General features: G+C 45.5%; 1 protein-coding gene across 1 annotated transcript; it reads right to left on the bottom strand.

Annotated features, from left to right (window-relative positions):
• Positions 1 to 413: 413 nt before the first annotated feature.
• Positions 414 to 7899, bottom strand: NECAP1 (NECAP endocytosis associated 1). Its single transcript, XM_064143417.1, has 8 exons — positions 7709 to 7899; positions 5981 to 6081; positions 5726 to 5830; positions 5248 to 5329; positions 4750 to 4858; positions 4482 to 4668; positions 2574 to 2667; positions 414 to 2454 (listed from the first exon to the last, which is right to left on the bottom strand). Exons 1-8 carry the CDS (start codon positions 7804 to 7806, stop codon positions 2406 to 2408), a joined length of 825 nt encoding a protein of 274 aa, XP_063999487.1. The 5' UTR covers positions 7807 to 7899; the 3' UTR covers positions 414 to 2405.
• Between the last annotated feature and the right edge of the window lie 14271 nt (positions 7900 to 22170).

The following is a 22170-nucleotide window of genomic DNA, read 5'->3' as shown; positions in this document are numbered from 1 at the left end:
CTTGATCTCCCTCTCAAAGCAGCCTGTCCTTGCTGCTTCCTGCTCTGCTCACCTCTCTGGCCAGCAGAGAGACTGCTTCCTGGGTACAAACGGGGCAAGAATCAGCTCTGGAAATATCTGCAGGGTGCAGAAGCCTCGAATGTCTGTAATGCTAAAGGGCAACTAAGTTTTCTTACTTGATAGTATTAGCCACATTCTTATAAATCACACACTGCAGTCAAGCCTTTTCCCACATTCCTACTTCTCTGTCCAGATCCTGAACCTGTTCACTCCTACCTAGAGTTGCTCTTGTCCTGTCTGCAGACCATAATGCATATGCAGAAGGGTAAGTAGGCTATTAGCTTCTTGATGGAGATACAGACCTTCAATCTGCAGGGCTTCATAAGCAATAACAATTTGACAACTTACAAGACTTATGGCACTCTTTTCCCCAATATTACTAGTTTAATTATCATTTGCACCAGTACATCTTATGCTTTATATACATATATCTTTAATTTTTGCTTCTTCGGCTTTTCAAATACATAATATATTCAGAAGACTAGGACAATACAGAAGAGGCTCCTACATAGTTGTTAATTGGTGCCACGAACTTTCTTGGCTTGGGGAACTGCTAGATAGTTGAAATGACATGACCTCACTATGATGTGAGCAGAGAAAGAAAACAAAAAGGCAACCAACAGAGTCTGTGACTTTGCTAGCAGATTACAGCCACCCACAAATTCAGAGGAGGCAGGAAACTGCAGAAGTGAGGATGACAGCTGGGAAACACCAGGAGAACCATGGGATCAGGATTAAAATGACTACTTAAAATACATCCAAGAGCAGTCTGGTCCCCACTTCCACAAGTGGAACTGCAGCAGCTTCAGAGCTATTTTCAAGATTTTTTTCTTCCCACAGGGATGGTCTAAGTGAAACTTTGTCTCTAAATGCCCTCAGTGTAGAAAGTACTTTCTGCAAGTACAAGGTGCATACAGCAAACTTCTAAAAGCCTTACCAGGAAATCTTTGCCCAAAGGGAAAAAATTATTTGCACGGGTGTGCTGGCAGAGCATATCCCAGTTTAAAAAGTGTCCATGCCCATTGAGTGTTCAAAACAGAAAGAAGCCTTCCAGTGAAGTACCAAAAGACTAGTGTTCTACTAACTGGGGACAGCTCTAGAAGAGTCACTGAGACCACCTTCCTAGCTTCTCTTTTGGCCTATCAGCTACCACAAAAGGCAGCCAGCACTGTGAGGTTTCCAGCCTGCCCATTAGCTTTGCCCAAAAGAATCAGCAGACTGACCAGATGCTATCCACAGTTGTTGAAGATACTAGTGTCCAAATTAAAGGCTGTTATGAAACTCTCCCAAAAAAAAGAGCAGAGAGCAAGGGCCTTTCACACCTTTCTAAACCACTAAACCACAAGGGAAAGAGAACGGGTTTGGAGCACATTAAAAATAACAAGGAAAAAAATATCCGAGTTAAAATAGGCAGGTCGTATCCCTGTGGTGCCAAGTCACAGCACAAGGCTCAGGATAGTGACAGATGAACATGAAATGATGAATGATAGGACTACCTATTTGTCATCTAGTGCAAGTAACTACCAAATTGCACTAACAGGCTTGCCTTTTTAAAAGGAAAAACAACCTATTTCCAGTTAAAAATAATGGCAATAAGGACTTATGTTGGGTGGGAGAAAGAAAGGAGTGAAAATAAAGAAGTTCCTGCAGTGAACTTACAAGCCAAACAAGTTCATGATGGTGTCCCCACCTGGAGCTGCAGTAAACTTGCAGGAGGTCTACTCAAGCAACTGCATAACTCCTCCCACAAAACACAGAACATCCAGAGCTATCAGGAACTGAACCAAAGAGGAAAGTACTACATGCATAGAAGATTCGCTCCTTACCACAGACAACTCATCAGAGGGTTTTGTGTGATACAAGACCTGTCTGCTTACAGCTTCTGTTTACAAGCTGCAGCCAAAAGCAGTTCTTAGTACTGTGGGACAAGCTGCAGAGGCCCAAGTCACCACTGAAAGCAGCCACAAAAAGCAGAAAATTTAAAAGGACAAGGAACCTAGAAGTAGCTAAGCAGCCTCCTCCTGTATCCACCTTCTTCAGGATTCTTGCTTTTTCTGAGTCCTTCCATACAGGAAAAGAGCTAAGGTGCATCAAGCGGTTAGAAGAAATGACGCTACTTCTCTTCTTCTTGCCCATCTTGTGACGAGTCAGCATATTCTCTTTAGGTTCAGTGGTTTCACTTTGGGATCATAAATGACAGCTTTTAACTGAAGTGAAGATCTGGGTTAAGGAGGAAGGATTGTCCCAGTTTGTTTTTGATTGAAGACTATAGAGGTTTGTGCCCCATTTGATTGCCTCTAGAGTATCTTGGTAATCATTTTGTCCCCTTCCACCATTTTCACTATTCAGAATTGGACCCAGTTGGACTGCTGAGGAGCCTGACTGGGAACAGCACTGAAAGAAAGAAAGAAGAATCAAAAGAAGCAGATATAATAAGGCTTCTTAACTTACACTTTCCAGTGCCTATGAGGATACTACTGTTCTTGCATGCAGTTGCCTTCACCACAGTTTACCTGGTTGCAGTGCTGAATTCTCCCCAGAGGTCTGTAGGGGCTGATACTGGTGCCTTTGATGCAGATGCAGGACCCTCTAAGTCTAACAGAATATCTAAAGCAGAAGGAAAAGATAAAATAAATATTCTTTTTTTAAAATCTAACTCATCAAGAACAAAACTTTAAAGGCACTGAAGCAGTCAACATTCACAAACTGCTGAATGTAGGGCCACAGAATCTTTGAAAGGACTCAGAAGAAGGAAGTTAGACCTTTACAGGATTTTCTTACAGTAGCAGCTTCTTTTACTGAACATGCAGAGAGCCTCCAGCTCATGCTGGAGGGGTACACAGTCTTGAAGAACTATTCAGTCTTCGACTAGCACACAAACTGGTAGATTAGTGGTGTTTTACTTCTCTGGAACAGATTTAAAGCCCGGAATAAGCCCAAGTTCAGCAACTGTAAACAGGGGCCAAACAGGCATCACCCTAACAGTACAAACTGGGCTGGACTCCAGCCCTGTTCAGAAGCTTGTGGTTTCTTCTTGTTCTGATCTGTACACAGCTCTGCTAAAGTCTCTACCTTCACAAGAGTACCATCAGCTCTCCAGATGCTCCTGTACAGTTATGCCCTTGGTATAGCATCCAGAACAGCTCAGCAACCTCTTTGTTATAGAATTACAAAAAGATTTGGGCTGGAAGTGACCTTGAAAGATCATTTAGTCCAGCGGCTCTTGCCGCAGGCAGAGACACCTTTGAACCACTACGTCATCATGTTGCTCAAAGCCCTGTCCAATCTGGCCTCCAGTAATCCCAGTGAAGGGGAGCTTCTTTGATCTCCCTGTTCCAGGGTCTTACCACTCTCATCATAAAAAATTTCTTCCTTATAGAAAATCTAATCTACCCTGTTTCAGTTTAAACCTTTACCCCTTGTCCTGTCATCCTGGTAATAAGTCTTCTTAGGAGGTCTCTAAATACCGAAAGGCTACAATAAGGTTTCCCTCTCTCCTCCAAGCTGAACAACCCTAGCTCTCTCAAGCCTTTCTTCACAGATGAGATCTTCCAGCCCTCTGATCATTTTTGCAGCCCTCCTCAGGACCTGCTCCAAAAGATCTATGGCTTTCTTGTACCTGGGACAGCAGAGCTGGATAGACTACTCCAAGTGGGATCTCAAGGGTGAAGTAAAAGGAGAGAATAACCTCCCTCAACCTGCTGGACAGGTGCAGCCCATGATATGATTTGGTTTCTGGGCTGCAAGCACATGTTGCTGGCTCATATCCAATTTTTCTTCCACCAGCATTCCTACATACTTGTCCACAGGGCTGCTCTCAATCCATTCATCTTCTACTGTGAATTGATACTGATGATTGCCTTGCCATAGGTGAAGGACATTGGACTTCATACATATGAACATAAACATATTTTTAATATAGAATTATATGCACACATTAAGACCAATCCAGTACACCTATGATACCACTATTTTTTTAACCTCTTTCTGGTGCTCATACTAAACCTTCCTCTCTATTTAGAGTCACTATTTTTTCCTGCATCAACAACAACCCCCTCAACATGTATCTTCCTGCCAGTGCAGTATTTCTGTGGACACTCTAGACAGCTCTGCTAGTGCACTTAAAGCACACACAATTTCAGAAAAAATCCAACTATTTAAATTTCCTCCTGACTTGTCTTAATCAAGTCACTTCATTTCTCTTGTTGAAAGGACAGAAGCTAAACCTCTGTCCTCACAAGAACAAGGGGGCATTATTAAACAAGCATGAATATCTTCAAGGCAAAGAGAGAAAAGTCAGCAGGATGCACATCTCACAGAGCACTCCTGACGCTAGATTGAACATCAGTTCCTGAAAGCAGGCCTCAATTCTCTCTGTGCACCTATTAGTGCCTAACAGCTTGCCCTGAGCCAGTGTTTACCTGCATTGCCCATGCCACTGGATTTCAGAACAGGTGGTGGTGTGACATGGTTGGCAATGGCTGTGGAAGAAGGGGGAGGTATGGGAGGGACTACAACTTTGCCTCCTGGTGGGGGTGGCAGCAGGCTTAGGCCACCTGATCCAGGTGCACGGGGCTTGGCTGCTCCTCCTTTCTTTGTCATCATATTCTGTACAAGAAGAAAGGACAAGTAAGGAAGAGTCTTTATTTGCATACCAGAGAAAGAAGCAGGATAAACTGGGATGCTTACCCCAATGTTCAGTTTGATGGTCTGCCCTTCCTTAAACCCTAAGTCTAATTTAGGACGTGTGTCAGATTCCTGAGACTCCTTGGAGATCTCAGTCTCCTGCTTTACCCACCTAAAAAGAAAAAAGACACAAGACCCCATAGCAAAAGGGTTTCAGAAAAACATATGGTTCCAACCCACCAAAGGACTACCTTGCCTTATTATACCAGCTACCTCTCTACTCCTACTGTAGTACAGCAAAAAGGTGGGACCACTGCAAATCCAAGAAACTATCTAATGCTGCACCTGTAGCATCACAGGACCTAAACTTAAAGCTCAGGGATCTGATCCTGCAGGTCCCTCAGTTTCCATGACCGCTGGCAGCACACTCAAGTGTCCTTGATGGAACCAGAGAAGGCCATCATGACCATCCCAAGGAAGCCTGTGCTAAATGAACAGGCACCAGCACCTGCCATGTTCCACAGGCCAGAGGAAAAAGCATTTCTGGAAAGCACAACTCACTTGAAGTGATCCTGTAAAGAGACGTTGAAGTCAAAGGCATCACCACGATCCGTGAATCCAATGCCTATAAAAGCACTTCGTCCTAGCAAGGAGACAGGAGGAATCATTGGAGGTGCCCTGCAAATGGACCCCTGTATTCATTCACTCTAAAATCCTTCACCTTCTCCTGAATCATTCCATGCTACCTCACTCTTGACATCTGCAGCTGAACACCAGCAGCTCAGAGCACTTCACTGGTTCTAGCCTTCAGGATGCACTCTTCTTCATACATGGCACTCTCAAAGCAAATGATCCTTCCTAGCCCACGGACTGTGCAGTGTAAAGAAGTCTCCTTTTATCTTTGCCTCCTACCTCTGCAATCACACTACTCAGCCTTTTCAGCACTAACACCATTTCAATTCACTGAGCATATACTCAGCTTCAGCAGGCTGCCTCCTCCACTTCTAATAATTGGCACATACAGGATCACTCAACTCACCAGTCCCATCCTGAATTCGAATAACAAAATAGCGGCTGGAATCTGTCACAGTCTCTACTGCAATGCCAGGGTATTGATCTATAGGAGCCTGAGCAAAGAGTTCTCCTGCAGATAAAGAATTAGGTGTTCAGAAGAGCAACCTCTTACTCAAGCATGACCAGGGCTGCCATATACAGCTCTGAGCAGGCTCAGAAGCACAGGCAGAGAAGCAGCAACCACAGTTGCAGTCTTCCCAAGTCACTGCCTTTCTGTTACCTGAAACTTTATCCTCCAGTTTTATATATGCAGTTTTGCCTTTAGATGTGACACGAAGCCGCCCTGTCCAGTCTGGATGGTCCAGTTTCCAGTCAGATGCCCTGAAACAAAGGGAAAAACCACCAACAAAAACATATATAGAGAGAAAACTCTTCACTTTTGCCCAGCTATCTCAGCAAAAGTCTCCATTCCTAAACCTCTAACACCTGCAGCTCCCTTCATTCCATGCCTCTCCTTCAAAAATATGAAGTCTCAGCTCCCCTCCATTACATCTATCCAACACACATGGCTCTGATTAGCCTCTCTCTCCTCTGAAGAAACAGACACAGTCCAGAGAACATAAACTCTATCTTTAAAAGTTTGCAGAAGTGGGCAGACAAACTCAGAAATTCAAACGGTAAATCCAAAAGCAGCCTATAATGGACTTGTGAGCATGAGGAAAACTCCCCAAATTAATCACAAAAACGTTTTAGTTGGAAAATACTTTTAAGAAGATCAACCATTACCAAACTCTACCAAGTCTGGTGCTAAACCATGTCCCTTAGTACCATATCTCTGCCTCTTTCAAATACCTCCAAGAATGGAGCTTAGACCACCTCCCTGGGCAGCCTATTCCAGTCTTAGAGAATCCTTTCAGGAAAGAAGTTTCTTCAACTATCCAACCTAAACCTTCTCTGGTGCAACTCTCATCCTATCACTTTCTCCTAGACAGAAGAGACCAACACTCGCCTTGCTACAATCTCCTTTCAAGGAGGCATAGGCAATGAGGTCTGCTCTTGGCCTCCTTCTCTCCAGATTAAATAACCACACTTCTCTTAGCCAGTACTCACATAGGCCTGTTCTTCAGACCTTTCACCAGCTTCATTGCCCTGAAACACGGTGGTGTTGCATAACGAATAGGCACCCCACTGCTGCAGAACAGTATCGAGTCTCAGACTAGATGCAGCTAGGTGAGACACGCTATACACAGCCATCTTGCCTAGCTCATCCAACTCTTTGCCAAAAACTGTTGCAAAGCGAAAAAAACAAAACATCCCAAACCAAATTTTAAAAACCGTAACAAATTTTGCAACTAGAAACACCTGTGGACAGACATAACATCCACAGGCTACCAAGTCCAGCAAGTACCACCAGCACCCATGGGCACTTCAGAGCATAATCCCCCTTCTCCCATAAGTCTGTGGATACAGCTTGCAAAGTGACACTCCACTGGTGCTGTCTAAAGAGTTAGAACACATTTTCAAGTCCCGGCTCTTCCTTAAAAGCCACGTTGAACTCTTTCCGGCTTCCTCCCTGCCGCTGTTAAGAGCCAGCGGGGCCAAATTCAACGTTACACTGCATCAGCTTCACAGCCCAGCGGGCAAACTGGGAGGGGAGGCCAGCTCTACACGGATGATAGTTACCTCAGATGCTCTTGACACCTAAAAACAGAGCAATCCCTGCTTCCTCCCCACAGCATGGAGGCAAAGGCTCCCGCTTTGAGGAGATTCAAGCCATTAACGTCTCCCAAAGCTACAGCCGGTGGGAGTTAAGGCCTGAGAGCACGGCCCTCATGCTCTTCGGTCGCAGGCAAAGGCTTCTCACAGCCCCGCTCATGGTGAGCACGCCCATTCCTGGGCTCAGCCCCTGCCCACCCTGCCTTGCAGCAGCAGCGCCACAAGCAGAATAGGCAGGGCCTCGGCTAGGCTGCACCGAGACAGGGCCACCCCGGCTACAGCGCTGTCTCACCTGTACCCGCGGTTAGAAGTGCGCGGCGGGATGCGATAGACGTTTACATCGGTCTTCACGCAGAGAACGGACTCATATTCTAACTCAGCCGCCGCCATCTCTGCCACCAAAGCGTGAGAGAAGGGTGAGAGCCTAATAACCCACAATGCTTCCGATCACCATCTTTGATGAGGGCAGACGCCGCCTAAGGGCGGCTGGGCAAGCCCACGTCGAAGGCGTGAAGGAAGACATCTTGGATTCTGGCAGCAGCTTCGAGTGACGGGAGGTGGCCATCTTGGAGACGGTTCTGATGTGGTGACGATGCTGAGGCCAGTGCGGACCCTGGCAGTTCTCACACAGAGCCTGGCGCGGCCATCTTTGGTCCGGGGTGATGGCGGGAGCATGTAGATTCCTGCGCGCTTTTTCCTTCTCCCCTGAGTAGTTTTCTTTCCTCGCAGCCTTTTGGTCGAAGCTTGGGATTTATGGGGAAATGGGGGTTTGTGTGGTGTGTGGTGCTGAGATCGGGAGTCCTTTGGTAAAACACCACCAAACCAAAGAGGAAGTACAGCACAAACTGTCACAAGTTGTGCAGCTAGAAGTGGTGAAAATGCTAAGTAAAGGTCAATTTCAGGAGTGCTTGGGTTTGGGTCCTTTGCTAGAAGAAAGAAGTTGAGGTGCTGGAGCAGATGCAGAGAAGGGCAGCAAAGCTGGTGAAGAGTTTGGGGAACAGGTCTTGTAAAGACCAGCTGAGGGAACTGGCATAATGGTTGGACTCAGAGGTCTTTTCCAACTGAGAGAATTGTATAATTCTGTGAACTAGTGACAGAACACTGCAACAGGCTGCCCAGAGAGGTTGTGGAGTCTGCTCTGAAGACATCCTGAAACTGCCTGGATGCATTCGTATGTGATCTACTCTAGGTGATCCTGCTCTGGTAGGGAGATTAGACTAGATAAACTTTTGGGGTCTCCTCCAACACCTAACATTCTATGACTGAAGGAGCAGCTGAATACTTCCTGTTGTATTTAAGTTTTGTGTAGCTGTGTGTTGACGTGGTTTTCCATAGAACTTTATACAGTGACTCTGATTAATGAAGGCAGGGTTAAGGAACAGTTAATTAATCTGAACATCCATAAATCCATGGGTCCTGATGAGATACACATGCGGGTGCTGAGGGAGCTGATGGAGGTCACTGCCAGACCACTGTTTTTCATCTTTGGTAAATCATGGCGGATAGGAGAGTCTAGGGACTGGAGGAAGGCAAATGTCACTCCAACCTTCAAAAAGGGTAAGAAGGAGGACTTGGGTAACTATAGACCAGTCAGCCTCACATCCATCCCCAGAAAGGTAATGGAGCAACTTACCCTTGGCACTGTCCTTAGCCATATCAAGGACAAGAGGGTCATTTGGAGCAATCAGTTGGATGCAGAAAAGTTGGATGGAATTCCACAATGTTCAGTCATATGAGATGTGCATATAAAAATGCCTACATAAACAGGGTAAAATGCACAGTTTGTGCTAGTCCACAGGAAGTTTAATAAATGATGTAGAAGAATCATTTGGGCTTTTGCTTTCCCTATTTAAGAAAAAAAAAAAGCATTGAAAAGGCATTGTCTGACAAGGTACCTAATGGACGGATCCAGCATAGAGAGTTTTCCTTCTCTGTGCAGAAGGTACAGGGAAAACCAGTCTCACAGAATTACTCATTAGAAAATGTAAAGATAAATCCCAAGGTAGAATATTCTGTAGAATAGTCCAAATCCTATTTCAAATGGTGTTTCCTTCACTGAAAATGCCCTGGCAAAACATCTGATCAAAACACTCTGCCAGTATTGAGGACTGTTACTGTGAAGATCTACTTTTTAATTGTTTGTGATCTATATATGTAACAACTTTGCCTAGCTTTGTTCTGCTTGGTGTCCAAAGATTGTGCTTACCTGGCCTTAACCACACAAATTAATGGAAGTGATGATAGGGTTGAGTCATTATGGGTGAGAATAGGAGTAAGGATGGCAAGGGCGATACTGTGATGGGAGTATGCTATAGACCACCCAATCAGGATGAAGGCTGTATAGGGTTAACACTCCAGGGGGAGTAACCCTGAACCTAACCCTCGGGGTCTTGACCCCTCCCCAGGGGTGGGTCTGAACACCACCAGGTAATGGTTAGCCCACTCCCCCCCCTGTCCTGTACCATAAAAGCAGGGATACTTCCTGTTTATACCTCTGGGCATCGCTCTGCTTTACTCTATGCACCTCTCTGCATTTTCCCTGCATACCACGTAGCAGACAGGAGGCAGACAAAGCCACCATCACAAACTAGGGTTGTATTTATACATTTTGTATTTTGCTATTTTCCCTTCCCTATCCTTTGTAAACTTCCCTACCTCAGATACCTCTTCTAAGTTACTGTTAAACTTTTAACTTCCAAATCGTGTGAGATTAATTTATTTGGGTGTGCTTACCTCTCTCTCTCTATATATATATATCTAATTCCTTTCTTTGGGAAAGGAGGGGGAAGAGGGAAGGGCACTCTACAAATTGTTATTGGTTCTATCAAATTTATTAGAGTCTCTGGGAATTTAAATTAGAACTGAGACAAAGGTGTAGGTAAAATTTTTTATAAGCAGTTGAGAGAGGTCTCATGATCACTGCCCCTTGTTCTTGTGGGTGATTTCAACTTCCTGGATGTCCCGGATGTATTTCCCAGAAATACAATATAGCAATGAGAAAATGTGGGAATGCAAAGTGAAGAAGGATAATAACAGGTGGATGCTGACCTTAGTTCCCACCAGCAGCTGGCTATCTTATCTCAGAAGGGATAGATAATGGGCACCTTGTTAATGAGGAAAGAAAGGCGTGGTTTATGCTGATGGAGTGGGTTGTCCTTGACTAATTGTGCTAATGTGTGCTTTATGCTAAAATGATCAATAAAGGACTCTGGCATAATTCACATTGAATCGTCTGGAGTCCATGTGGCATCACCTTGGTCACATTGATCTGTGGGGCCTTGACCATGTTTCCTGTGGCAAGCTAAACAGATTTCTGCAACAAGAAAAAAGTCCTGGAGATTCCTGGAGTGTGTGGAGGATAGGATCCTGACACAATTGGTGAGAGAGCCAACCAGGGAAGGTGTCCTCATTGATCTGCTTATTGTGAACAGAAAAGAACTACTGGGGGAGGTAAAGGTTGGGGAACATCTAGGGCTCAGTGATCATGAAATTATTAAGTTCTCTATCCTTGGGGAAACAAGGAGAGAGGTCAGTAAAATGGCCACCTTCGACTTCTGGAGGGCAAACTTTGGCCTGTTTAGGAGTGTGGTGGTTTGGCTTTTACCCCGCCCCCCCTCACTTTTAGAAATGCCCCAGCTAACTCAGACGGGCTCTGGGAATATAAATGAAGCTATTTATTTACAGCTGGCACAATATACAAACAGTTATTTACAATATATACAGAAATACACAAAAATATACAAGGTAAAAACAATACAGAAGCACAACTCCCCTCCCAGAAACCTGAGTCCCCAGGAGGGGCTCTCAACCACCCCTGTACCTCTCCCTGCCCCTCTCAACCTTACCCCAATCCTGAGAAAGAATAGAGGCGCAGCCAAGAGGTTAAGGAGCAAGGTTAGTGGCAGTGAGGTTAAGGAGATGTAGCTTCTTCTAAAGCCAGAAGCAGAGTGAGAAAATGGCAAAAGTTATCTAATGTTTACTTTCTTGTTCCCATACATCTCAGCGAGACTGTGAGAGGAGGAGACACAGCCATTGTTTCCCTTTTTCAGCCAATTATCTAGTTCTTTTCACCAAAACATTCTAGCCTGCTTCAAACTAGCACAAGGAGGTAGATGGACAAAGTCCCTTGGGAAGCTATCCTGAAGAATTTAGGAGTCCAGGAGGGTTGGACTCATTTCAGGTGATAAGTCTTAAAGGCATGGGAGCAAAGTGTGCCTGTGTGTCAAAAGACAAGTTAGCAAGGAAGGCTCCAGCCTGGCAAAATAGGAACCTTTGGGTGGACCTCAAGAACAAAAGGAGAGTGTCTGGCCTTTGGAAGAGGGGGCATATCTCTTGTGAAGACTATACAGTTGTAGTGAAACTATGTAGGGAGAAAATTAGGAGAGACAAAGCACAACTAGAGCTGTTAAAGATAATAACAGAATGTTTCTATAAATTCCTTAACAGCGAAAGGAGGATGAGGGAGAATTTCTATCTCCTCTTGAATGCAGATGCAAACCTAGTGACTAAGGATGAAGAGAAGGTTGAGGTGCTCAATGCCTACTTTGCCTTGGTCTTTAGCACTGGATCCAGCAGTGCCCTGGGCAGCCACCCTCATGAAGCAGGAGTCAGAGAGAGGAATCAGAATGAGGGTGTCACAATAAATGAGGAAGTGGTCACTGACCTGCTGCACCACTTAGACGTGCACAAGTCTGTGGGGCTGGATGGGCTGCACCCAAGGGTGCTGATGGAGTTGGCAGATGGGCTCACCAAGCCACTTTCCATTATTTTCCAGGAGTCCTGGCTAACTGGGGAGATGCCATTGGACTGGAGGGCAGCAAATGTAGCACTTAGCTACAAGGAAGGCAAAAAGGAAGATCCGGAAACTATAGACCTGTCAGTCTGACCTCAGTACCAGGGAAGGTCATGGAGCAATCATCTTAAATGTCATCATACCTCATATAGATAACAACCAGAGGACCAGACCAAGTCAGCATGGGTTTGTGAGGGGCAAGTCCTGCCTGACTGACCTTATCTCCTTCTATGACAAGATTACCTGGCTACTGGATGAGGAAAAGACTGTTGATGTTGTATTCCTAGACTTTGGAAAAGCCTTTGATACTGTTCCCCACAAGATTCTTGTAGACAAATTGGCTACTCATGGCTTGGTTGAGCACTGTCTCCTGGATAAAGCCCTGTCTGAACAGGAGGGCCCAGAGAGTGGTAGTCAATGGAGTTAAATCCAGTTGGCAGCTGGGCACTAGTGGTGTTCCTCAGAGATCTATGTTGGGACCACTTCTTTTTAACATCTTTATTGATGACCTTGATTCAGGCATAGAGAGGTCATCAGTAAGTATGCAGATGACACCAAGTTAAGTGTCAGTGATGATTTGAATGAGGGTAGAGAGGCTCTTCAGAGAGACTTGGATAGGCTAGATCAATGGGCCAGCATTAGTGGGATGAGTTTCAACAAGGCCAAATGTTGAGTCACAACAACTCCAAGCAATGCCACAGGCTTGGGCCAGTGTGGCTGAAGAGCTGCTTTGCAGAAAGGGATTTGGGGGTTATAATAGACAAGAGCTGAATGTGAGCCAGCAGTGTGCCCAGGCAGCCATGAAGGCAAATAGCATCCTGGCTTGTATTAAAAATGCTGTGGCTGGCAGCAGTAGGGAGGTGATTGTCTCCTTGCACTTGACTTTGGTGAGGCCACACCTCGGGTGTTGTGTTCAGTTTTGGGCACTCCAATACAAAAGAGATGTAGAGGTGCTGGAGTGGGTCCAGAGGAGGGCAACAAAGCTGGTGAAGGGCCTGGAGAATAAATCTTGTGAGGAGCAACTGAGGGAGCTGGGGATCATTAGTTTGAAAATAAAAGAGGCTGAGGGGAGACTCACTGCTGTCTGCAGCTACCTGAAGAGACATTGTGGTGAGGCTGGCGCTGGTCTCTTCTCACAGGTAATTGGAGACAGAACAAGGGGAAATGGCCTCAAGATGAGACTGAGGAGGTTTACATTAGATAGTAGGAAAAAAAATTTCACTGAGAGAGTGGTCGGGGAACTGGAACAAGCTGCCCAGGGGGTGCTGCCCTGGGAGGTGCTGGAGTCACCCACTCTGGATGTGTTGAAGAGTCATTTGGATGTGGTGCTTCGGGATATAGTTTATCTAACTTGTAGAGTAGGGTTATAGTATGGACTTGGTGATCCTAAGGATGTTTCTGTCATTCTGTGACCTTACTCAGCAATGTATGCAAATGCCCTGAGGTCATCAGTGGATTTTTTGAAGAGGAGAGTCTGAGGAATGCCAGTGCAGGTTTTCAGAGTTTTATGTGGGTGTAACTATTCAGTAACTGATAAACTGGTACAGGTTTTCAATGAAAGTCCTGAAATGGCAATATAAATGGTAATGCATTAGAGTTTTCACCAGCTTCTTGTTGTGGCCAGTTGAGTCTATACATCAAGATAAATGTCAATACAAACACCCTTATTGACAAGCCAGTGGAGTATGGGCTAGATGAATGGTGCTTGAACTTCTGCAGTCGCTGAAGGTGGTGATCAGAACTAAGTCCAGATAGAGAGCAGTCACTAGTGGTGTCTGGTTTTGTCTGACATTGGTTCTAGTACAGTTTAACTCCTCTTGAATAACCTGGACGATGAATCAACATGCACTTTCAGCAAGTATGCATGTAATACAAAGACGTATACTAATGTATCCCTGCTACCATTCAGGGTAACATGAACTGAGCAGACAGGAAGTTCATAAACCTCAAAAAGTACAAAGTCCTGCAACTGAGAAGGAGCAGCCTCATGCTGGGGGACTGACAACATGAAAAGCATCATTGCAGATAATTATTAAGTTGTGGTCCTGATGGACAAAAAATCCAAACATAAGCCAGTAATGTGACCATGCAGTATAGAATGCAGATAGCTACCAGGGGTTGGATTAGAAGTGTTGCCAGCAGGGCAAGAGACCTGATTCTTCCCCTCTACTCAGCTCTATTGAGACCACATCTACAGTGCTGGGTCCAGTTTTGGGTTCCCCAGCACAAGACAGGTACGGTGTAGTGGAGTGAAACTTGTGGAGAGACAGTAAGGTGATTAAGAGACTGATGCGTGTGTCATGCAAGGAGAGACAGAGGGACTGTTTAGCCTGGAGAAGACTGAGGGGGATCTTAACATCTGTCTGATGGAAGTGTTTAATCCAAATGAAGCCAGACTTTTCTCAGCGATGACTGTGACAGGCAGTGGGCACGTACTGGAACACAGGAGCTACCATCTGAACACAACAGAAGTTTTTTGACTGTGAGAGGGGTTGAACACTGGGAGCTAGTTGCCCAGGGAGTTTATGGAGTCTTCTGCTGTGGAGGTGCTTGAACCTGACGATACAGCCCTAGGCAGTTTTCTCTATCTGACCCTACTTTGAATAGTGCGGTTGTGCTGGACAATCTCCAGACAGTATTCCAACTTCAGTCATTCTGTGTTTCTGTGAATTAGACCCTTTCTAAGCTAATTCAGTGTGTTTAACATGAGGGAAGGGAAAGATCCCAAGAGAAGAATGTAGTCTGGTGATTTGAGATTACCATCAAAGCTGCAAGTCAGTGTTTATGAAAACAGTAAAAAGTCTTTTTTCCTCTTTGCACCATCTCCTTTGCACGTCAACATCTTTAGGCCTTTTTTGTTGAGCGGCAAAATGCTTCGCTAGTAAAACTTCTTGAAAGGTTCCTTTCTACAGAGATAATCTCCTCACAGTCCAGAGTGAGCTGGATGGGCTAATGACAAATGTGCTTGCTCTGCAAGGTTGCTGTCAGGGGAGTGGTTTTAACTTGCAGAATCAGAGCTGGTCTACTGGTGGAGGACCTTTTGGCACAGGAGAATTTGACTAGAGTTAGTGAGCAACATCATGGTGAAAAGAATGTGTGTTGCTTGGCCAACAGGAACAGCCCCTATCAACACTTTCTTTCTGGGTTTGAGGAGTCCCCAAGAAAAATGGCATCTGAAAATAAGATAACAGCTAGAGGAATTTTCCTGGTAGGCTATTGAGAGCCTCTCCATCTTTGCAGGTACAGCCCAGCCTTGGCCTGCCTTCCAGTTTCTCGTGTCCTGTTTTGTGTTGGAGGTAGCATTCATGTGTCTCACGGTGAAATGCCCAGGAGTAGAACTCTGTTCTGTCTTGGTTCATTTTCCAGACCAAAACTGAAATACTAAAGCTGATTATTGTGCGAGGGTCTTTTTCATTTCTTCTAGATGTCTTGATTTCCCAGACTGGGAGGGCTGATGGGGAACCTTGCCATTGCACACTTGAAATGCCTTGTCCTGGATGCTTTTTCCTTTTTACAGGCTTGCCACATTTTGTGCTACCAACATTTCAGATAACCACTTCTAACTTTTCATTAGTTAAGTTCCTTCTTAATTACATTAGGAAAAAAAACCCAGAAAATAACAAACAAAAAACCCCACACAAAACAACAGTAAGATTTAAAATACCCTGAAAGGTGAACAATTAGATTGAAATTTCCTTGACATGACCAGTTCACAGAGCACAATGTTCTGTATTTGGTGAACTAAGCTATCTCAATCTGGGACAGAAGCTGATCTGGTTTCGTAAGAATCCTAGAAATGAGATGAACTACATGAATGTGCCAATCTGATAAAACATAGAAGTGGCCACTCAATGACAGACCAGAGAGGCCTAGCTGTGGTGTGACAGGGCTTGGAATTATGAAATACGTGGAGCAAAGGTCAACATGCCAATAGACAAGATATCCAATTCAGTTGTTTTATGAAAACTATAGCAAACTCTCTGCACATCAGTCTCTTGCTTTCTGCTAATACACAATCATAGACTTGTTTCAGTTGGAAAAAACACCTAAAATTGAGACCAACCATTACCTAACTTTGTATACTATGTCAGGTGCTAAACTGTGTCCCTCAGCACCATATCTCTGCTTCTTTTAACAGCTCCATGGATGGGGATTCAACCATCTCCCTGGGCAGCCTGTTCCTATCTATGAGAACCCTTTCAGGGAAGAAGTTTTGTCTAATAGCCAACCTAAATCTCTCTGGGTGTGTCTAGAAGCCATTTCCTCTCATCCTGTCACTTGTTCCTGGGGAGAAGAGACTGACCCCCACCTCACTGCAACTTCCTTTCAGGGACTTCTTGTCCTGGAGTCCTGTATACCCCTAAATTCCTTTCCCTCTGTGGTTTGAATGGGAGAGGAAAAGGCGCAAAAAGACCTGTTTCCCCCTGCCCACCTTGCAGGCGTGGAGGGCGGTGAGCAAGGGGCCCTTCTGGCAGGAGGGGTGCCCCATGCAGTGCCTGTGCTGGGATCGGGCTGGGGATTGGCTGTGGTCTTCGCGCCTAGGAAGTGGTAACTCTGCTCTTTGTGTAGGAAGAGTATAAATATTGGGGGACTTCCCGCTCTTGGGGTTCCCACCTTAGAGTTCGCCCCCACCTGAGCGTTCGTGCCTGCCTGAGAGTTCCCGCCCCCCCCCCCCCCCCCCCCAACCTGGATAGACTCTGCAGAAGGAGCCCCTGGCGCTCTGCTCTGAAGGATGGCTTCTCACCATTAGCACCCTTTAAGCAGACTCAACAGGCCTTAACGACCCTCCAACTGCCTCTGAAAGAGAGGGAGGGGAGAAGCAGCTGGACCACCCTTTCACTTCAGCCAGCCTGACTGAGTTATTTTGGCTCAGCTTTATTATTAAGTGGGAAATGCTAATATTTAATAGCTCAACAAGCCTTTTCCAACTTCTGACTTCCAAAATAGTCAAATTACCTATGGTATCTGTGCTAGTTTCAAGCTAGCTAGAATGTTTTGGTGAGAAGAGGTAGATTACAGGCTGTGAAAGGAAAACAATGGTGATGTCCGCTCCCCTCAGAGTCTTGCTGAACAAGAAATGAAAACATTAGATAACGCTCTCACCATTTTTCTCTCACTCTCACGTGGGCTGCTGGCTGAGCAACATCTTACTCCCTAACCTCACCTTCCATTTGGCCTCACCCACTTTGCTTCTTAACCTCTTGGACAAACCTCTATTCTTCCTTAGCACTGAGGTAAGGTTGAGAGGGGCAGGGGGAAGGTGCATGGGTGGTTGAGAGCCCCTCCTGGGGACTCAGGTTTCTGGGAGGGGAGTTGTGTTTCTGTATTACCTTTTACCTTGTATATTTCTGTATATAACTGTATATACCGTAAATAGCTGCTTGTATATTGTGCTAGCTGTAAATAAATAGCTTCATTCCTATTTCCAGAGCCAACTAAGGCTAGTCTGGGTGATTTCTAAAGTGGGGGGGGGGGGGAACACCCAAACCATCACAGTATCCTTGTAGATTTTCTCAAACGAGCTGAATCTGATAATTAAAACTAAATTAATTTCTGTATATAGTTTTGGGGTCAGGTTTTCAGGAAAATAAAATAACTATTTTTATATAAATGTCCTGAGTCACAGTATCACAGTATCACAGTATCACCAAGGTTGGAAAAGACCTCACAGATCATCAAGTCCAACCCTTTACCACAGTGCCCAAGGCTACATTAATTCCCTGCCTCCACAACACTTGTAGAAAAATGGAAGGTCTGCTCTCAGCCTGCTACCCTGTAAATAGTAGCCGCATTTTTCACTTCCTGGGCTCCATACCATGTAGTTGGGATTCTGTCCCTTGTATCTGCTCTTGAAACAGGACTAAGGGAGCCACCGATCTTCTGGGATCATCCTGCAGCACTTGCATTTGCCAGCAGCTGCATCTACACCCCTGCTCTATGTAGCAAAGGCAGGCAATCAGTGCAAGCAATCTTGGAAGGTGCCTCTACTGAAAAACCAGTAAATCTGATACCTTACTTCCTTGCCAGAAGCAAGACTTCAACAGAGCAGGACATCAGCAGCACAGTGCAATGCAGAACTTCTCATCACCACTGTATGAAGAGTGAGCTGTGGCCTTGCACATCACTTAACAGCTTTTTTTGGGCGTGTTTGTGTGCCATAAAACTGATAAAACAAACTTTGGTATGTCTCTTCGGAATTTGTCATCCCCTCTTTTCTCTCTTTTGAGTATAATTAGGGTCAGAAGGACGTTTTGGTGAAAATTTCCCTAGAAGGTTGCAGTACTTGCAGGAAGACACCACTTGCCCTAGTAAACTACAGGTGTATTGGTTTAAGCTGAGTGGCCCCACTAGAAGGGACAAGTACTAGAGGAACAAGGCTACCCTCCTCCCCTACCAGTGACACATTCCCAGGTGGATTGTATATACTACACCATGTTAACATCATACTCACTGCATGATAGGAAGGGGCTGGCTAGGGCTTATGGGATTTGAAGTAGAGTATATACCTTATAAAGATTCCTGGTTTGAGTTTTTGTGTTTTTTTCATTTGTGCTCTTCACCAATGGCTCGCCTTCTGCCTTCTGCTGGTTTCCCTCGCCGCTGCATACACTGGTATTTCTTTTCGGTTTTCTTTTGTGTCATCTGGTATCCCAGTAATAGAGTAGTGAATTGTCCTTATCTCATCTAATGTATCTGCCTCCGAGTCATTTCCCTCTCCATCTGTGCTGAGGGGAAGAGAGGGCTTGTGAGAGTGGGCTGTGTTAACCCAGGACAGTCCATATTTGGTGTCCTGGCACGTGGCCTGAGCCCAAGTGTCAAGCTGAGATAGTGAGAGAGTTCAATTCTGCCACAGTAAATTTGCTCACCTTGTATTTGTTTTGGTATATTTCCCTTCGTGTTAACCTTTCCTGGTTCCACTACATAAGCTCTTATGCATTTTATGTATTTGCATTCCCTGTGGTGCTGTTTGTCACTTTGGGGAAATGGCTTAAGGCAGTGATGGTACAGTGCTGTTCAGTGGCATGTCTGCTGTTATGATTGGATTATTTCACTGTTAAACTGGTTTCCTTGTGCAGTGTTGTCATTTATCAGTAATATCACCCAACTGACAAGTAGAAGAGAAGAGAGCACTTGTTCACCTTCTGAGTGCTTTGAATATCTGTGAGACACTAACACCAGACTGCTTCTTCTGTCTTGTCTCTTAAATGTGTGCCTAGTCCTGACCACCGCGATACAAATCTTTCCAAAGAATGCCATTTGGAGACCTGCCCCGAGGCTGGGTAATTTCAGTGGGAGGGTATGCAGGAGAATATGGGCAAGTGCCTAGGACAGTGGTCACCTCTGGTGTTATGGAATATCACCCCGACGAGCTGGTAGAATGCTTGGACAAAGGATGTTGTCAGTCTGGAATTTCCCAAGAGATACACTTCACTGCGATGTGCTGGGGTCTGTCCCGTGCCTATTGAGCCCTTCTCAGTGCAGTTCAGCATGCAGAGGCAAAGGAAGAGGAGGTTTGTGGGCCTAGAAGCAGACCAACAGGTATGGCAGCCAGGCTGAAGAGCCAGCCTGTGCAGTATCGGTGAACCCTGTACAGAGGAAGAAGTACACAAGGAAAACAGCTTGTCCTGCAAAGGATGAGGACCAAACGGGGCCATCATGGAACGAGAGGAAGAGCCAGAGGTAATCATTCCATCTTTATCCCTGGGCAAGCTTCAGGACGTGCAAAAGGACTTGACTGCCAACCAGGTGAGCCCATTATCATGTGGCTGCTCCAGTGCTGGGACAGTGGAGACAGTATGTTGGAACTAGAAGGCAGGAAAGCCAAAGAGTTGGGATTCCTGTCTACAGAGGGAGAAATTGACAAGGTCTGAACTCTCAACTTCTGGAGACAAATTCCAGCGGGTGTGAAACACAGGTACTCTTTCAAAGAAGATAAGATGCGCTACCTGAGAAGATGGATCACCATGGAGAAAGGCATCCAGTACTTGAGGGAACTGGTTGTGCTGGAAGTGCTCTCTAATGACACGAATGTCAGTGCTCAGCCTACAGACCCAGATGAGGTCATATGTACACCAGCCACGTGGAGAAAGTTTCTGCAAAGTGCAAAACTGTCACGTGCCAGCTCATTTGCAACAGCATCCTAGGCCATAAAAGATGGCCCAGGACAAATGGTGGCTGAAATGATTGGCATGCTCCAGCAATATGAGAAAAATCTGTTTTCTCATGTACAGGCCTGTGTTTCAGCTATGGAGGAACCATCACAAGGAGGCAACCGAACCCAGGAGAACATGGCCTACTCCCGATCTGTGCAGTCTGATCTCAGCTATTAGAAGCAGGTGTCTCCCTGTCCAAGAGAGAATCTGGGAAGCATAGGCTCTGGTTTTACTTATGTGACTGAGGGGAGGACATGAAAAAGTGCGATGGAAAGTTCAGTTCTAGCTGCACAAGAAGAATGCTGCCCCAGTTTCCAGTAGAGAATTTCCCAAGAGCAGATGGATTGGTCTTGCCTCTGATCCTCTTGAAGGGACTTTCAGAGCATTCTTACAATATGCAAGTGATTACAATCAGGATTAGAGGGGTTCTGCCTCTGACTGGGTGGAGGAGAGGGACAGTCAGGTCTATTGGCCTGGTATGTCAAAACCACCAAAGTATAAAGGTTTAGTAGATACAGGTGCACAATGCACTCTGATGCAGTCAAACTATGAGAGGTGGAACCTATATATATTCCTGATGTGACAGGGGGATCCCAACAGCTGAGTGTGTTAGAAGCCAAGGTGAGTCTAACTGGGAATGAATGGCACAAACACACCATTGAGTGAGTGGCCATGGGGTGCATCCTTGGTATATTTTAGTAGAGGATGTTTGAAGGATCCAAAGGGACACCAGTGGGCATTCGGTATAGCTGCCTTCAGAACAGAGGAACAAAACCAGCTGACTGCTTTGATTGGTCTCTTAGAGGACCCTTTTGTGGTGGGGCTGCTAAGCACTATAGATTAGCAAGTGCCAACTGCTCCTGCAACGGTGCACCTGTGGCTACATCACCCCAGTTGGGATTCCCTGGCCCTTACTTATAAACTAATTCAACAACTGGAGAGATGAGAGGTGAGCAGTAAAACTCATTCATCTTTCAGCAGCCCCATGTGGCCAGTGCAGAAATCCAGTGGTGAATAAAGACTGAGAGAGGTTACACCGGTGATGAGTGCTGTTGTGCCAGACATGATGGAGCTCCAATACCAAGTCAAAGGCAGTCAAGTGGTATTCCACAACTGACATTGCTAATGTGTTCTTCTCCATTCTCATAGCACTGGAATGCAGGCCACAGGTTTCTTTTACCTGGAGAGGTGTCCAGTACACCTGGAATCAATTGCCCAAGGGGTGGAAGCACTGCCCCACCATTTGCCATGTACTGATCCAGACTCTACCAGAACAGGGTGGAGCTCCAGAACATGTGCAGTACATTGATGACATCATAGTATGAGGTGACACAGCAGAAAAAAATTAGGAGAAAGGGAAGAAAATAATCCAGAGAGATTCAGTTTCTAGGATAAAATGGCAAGATAGGTGTTGCCAGATTCCAGTGCACGACATTTATAACATTGCAGCTGTGTCTCCACTCACCAATAAGGAAACACAGACTTTCTTGGGTGTTGGACATTTCTGGAGGATGCATATCCCAGACTACAGTTTGATTGTGAGCCCTTTCTACCAAGTCACTCAGAACAGTTTTCAATGGGGCCCTGAGCAGCAACAGGCCTTTGAACAGATCTAACAGGAAATTGTCTGTGCAGCAGGCCTTGGGTCAGTTCAAACAGGACAAGATATTACACATGTGCTTTACACTGCAGCTGAGAAGAATGGTCCCACGTGGAGCCTTTGGCAGAAGACATCCAGGAAGATGACAGGTTGACCCCTAGGATTCTGGAGTTGAAGCTACAAAGGAACTGAGGCCAAATAGCCTCCAA

This window comes from Pogoniulus pusillus, chromosome 5, assembly GCF_015220805.1.
Source record: "Pogoniulus pusillus isolate bPogPus1 chromosome 5, bPogPus1.pri, whole genome shotgun sequence".
Lineage (NCBI taxonomy): Eukaryota > Metazoa > Chordata > Aves > Piciformes > Lybiidae > Pogoniulus > Pogoniulus pusillus.
Note: the sequence above shows the minus strand (reverse complement) of the source record. Positions and strands in the feature narration are given on the sequence as shown.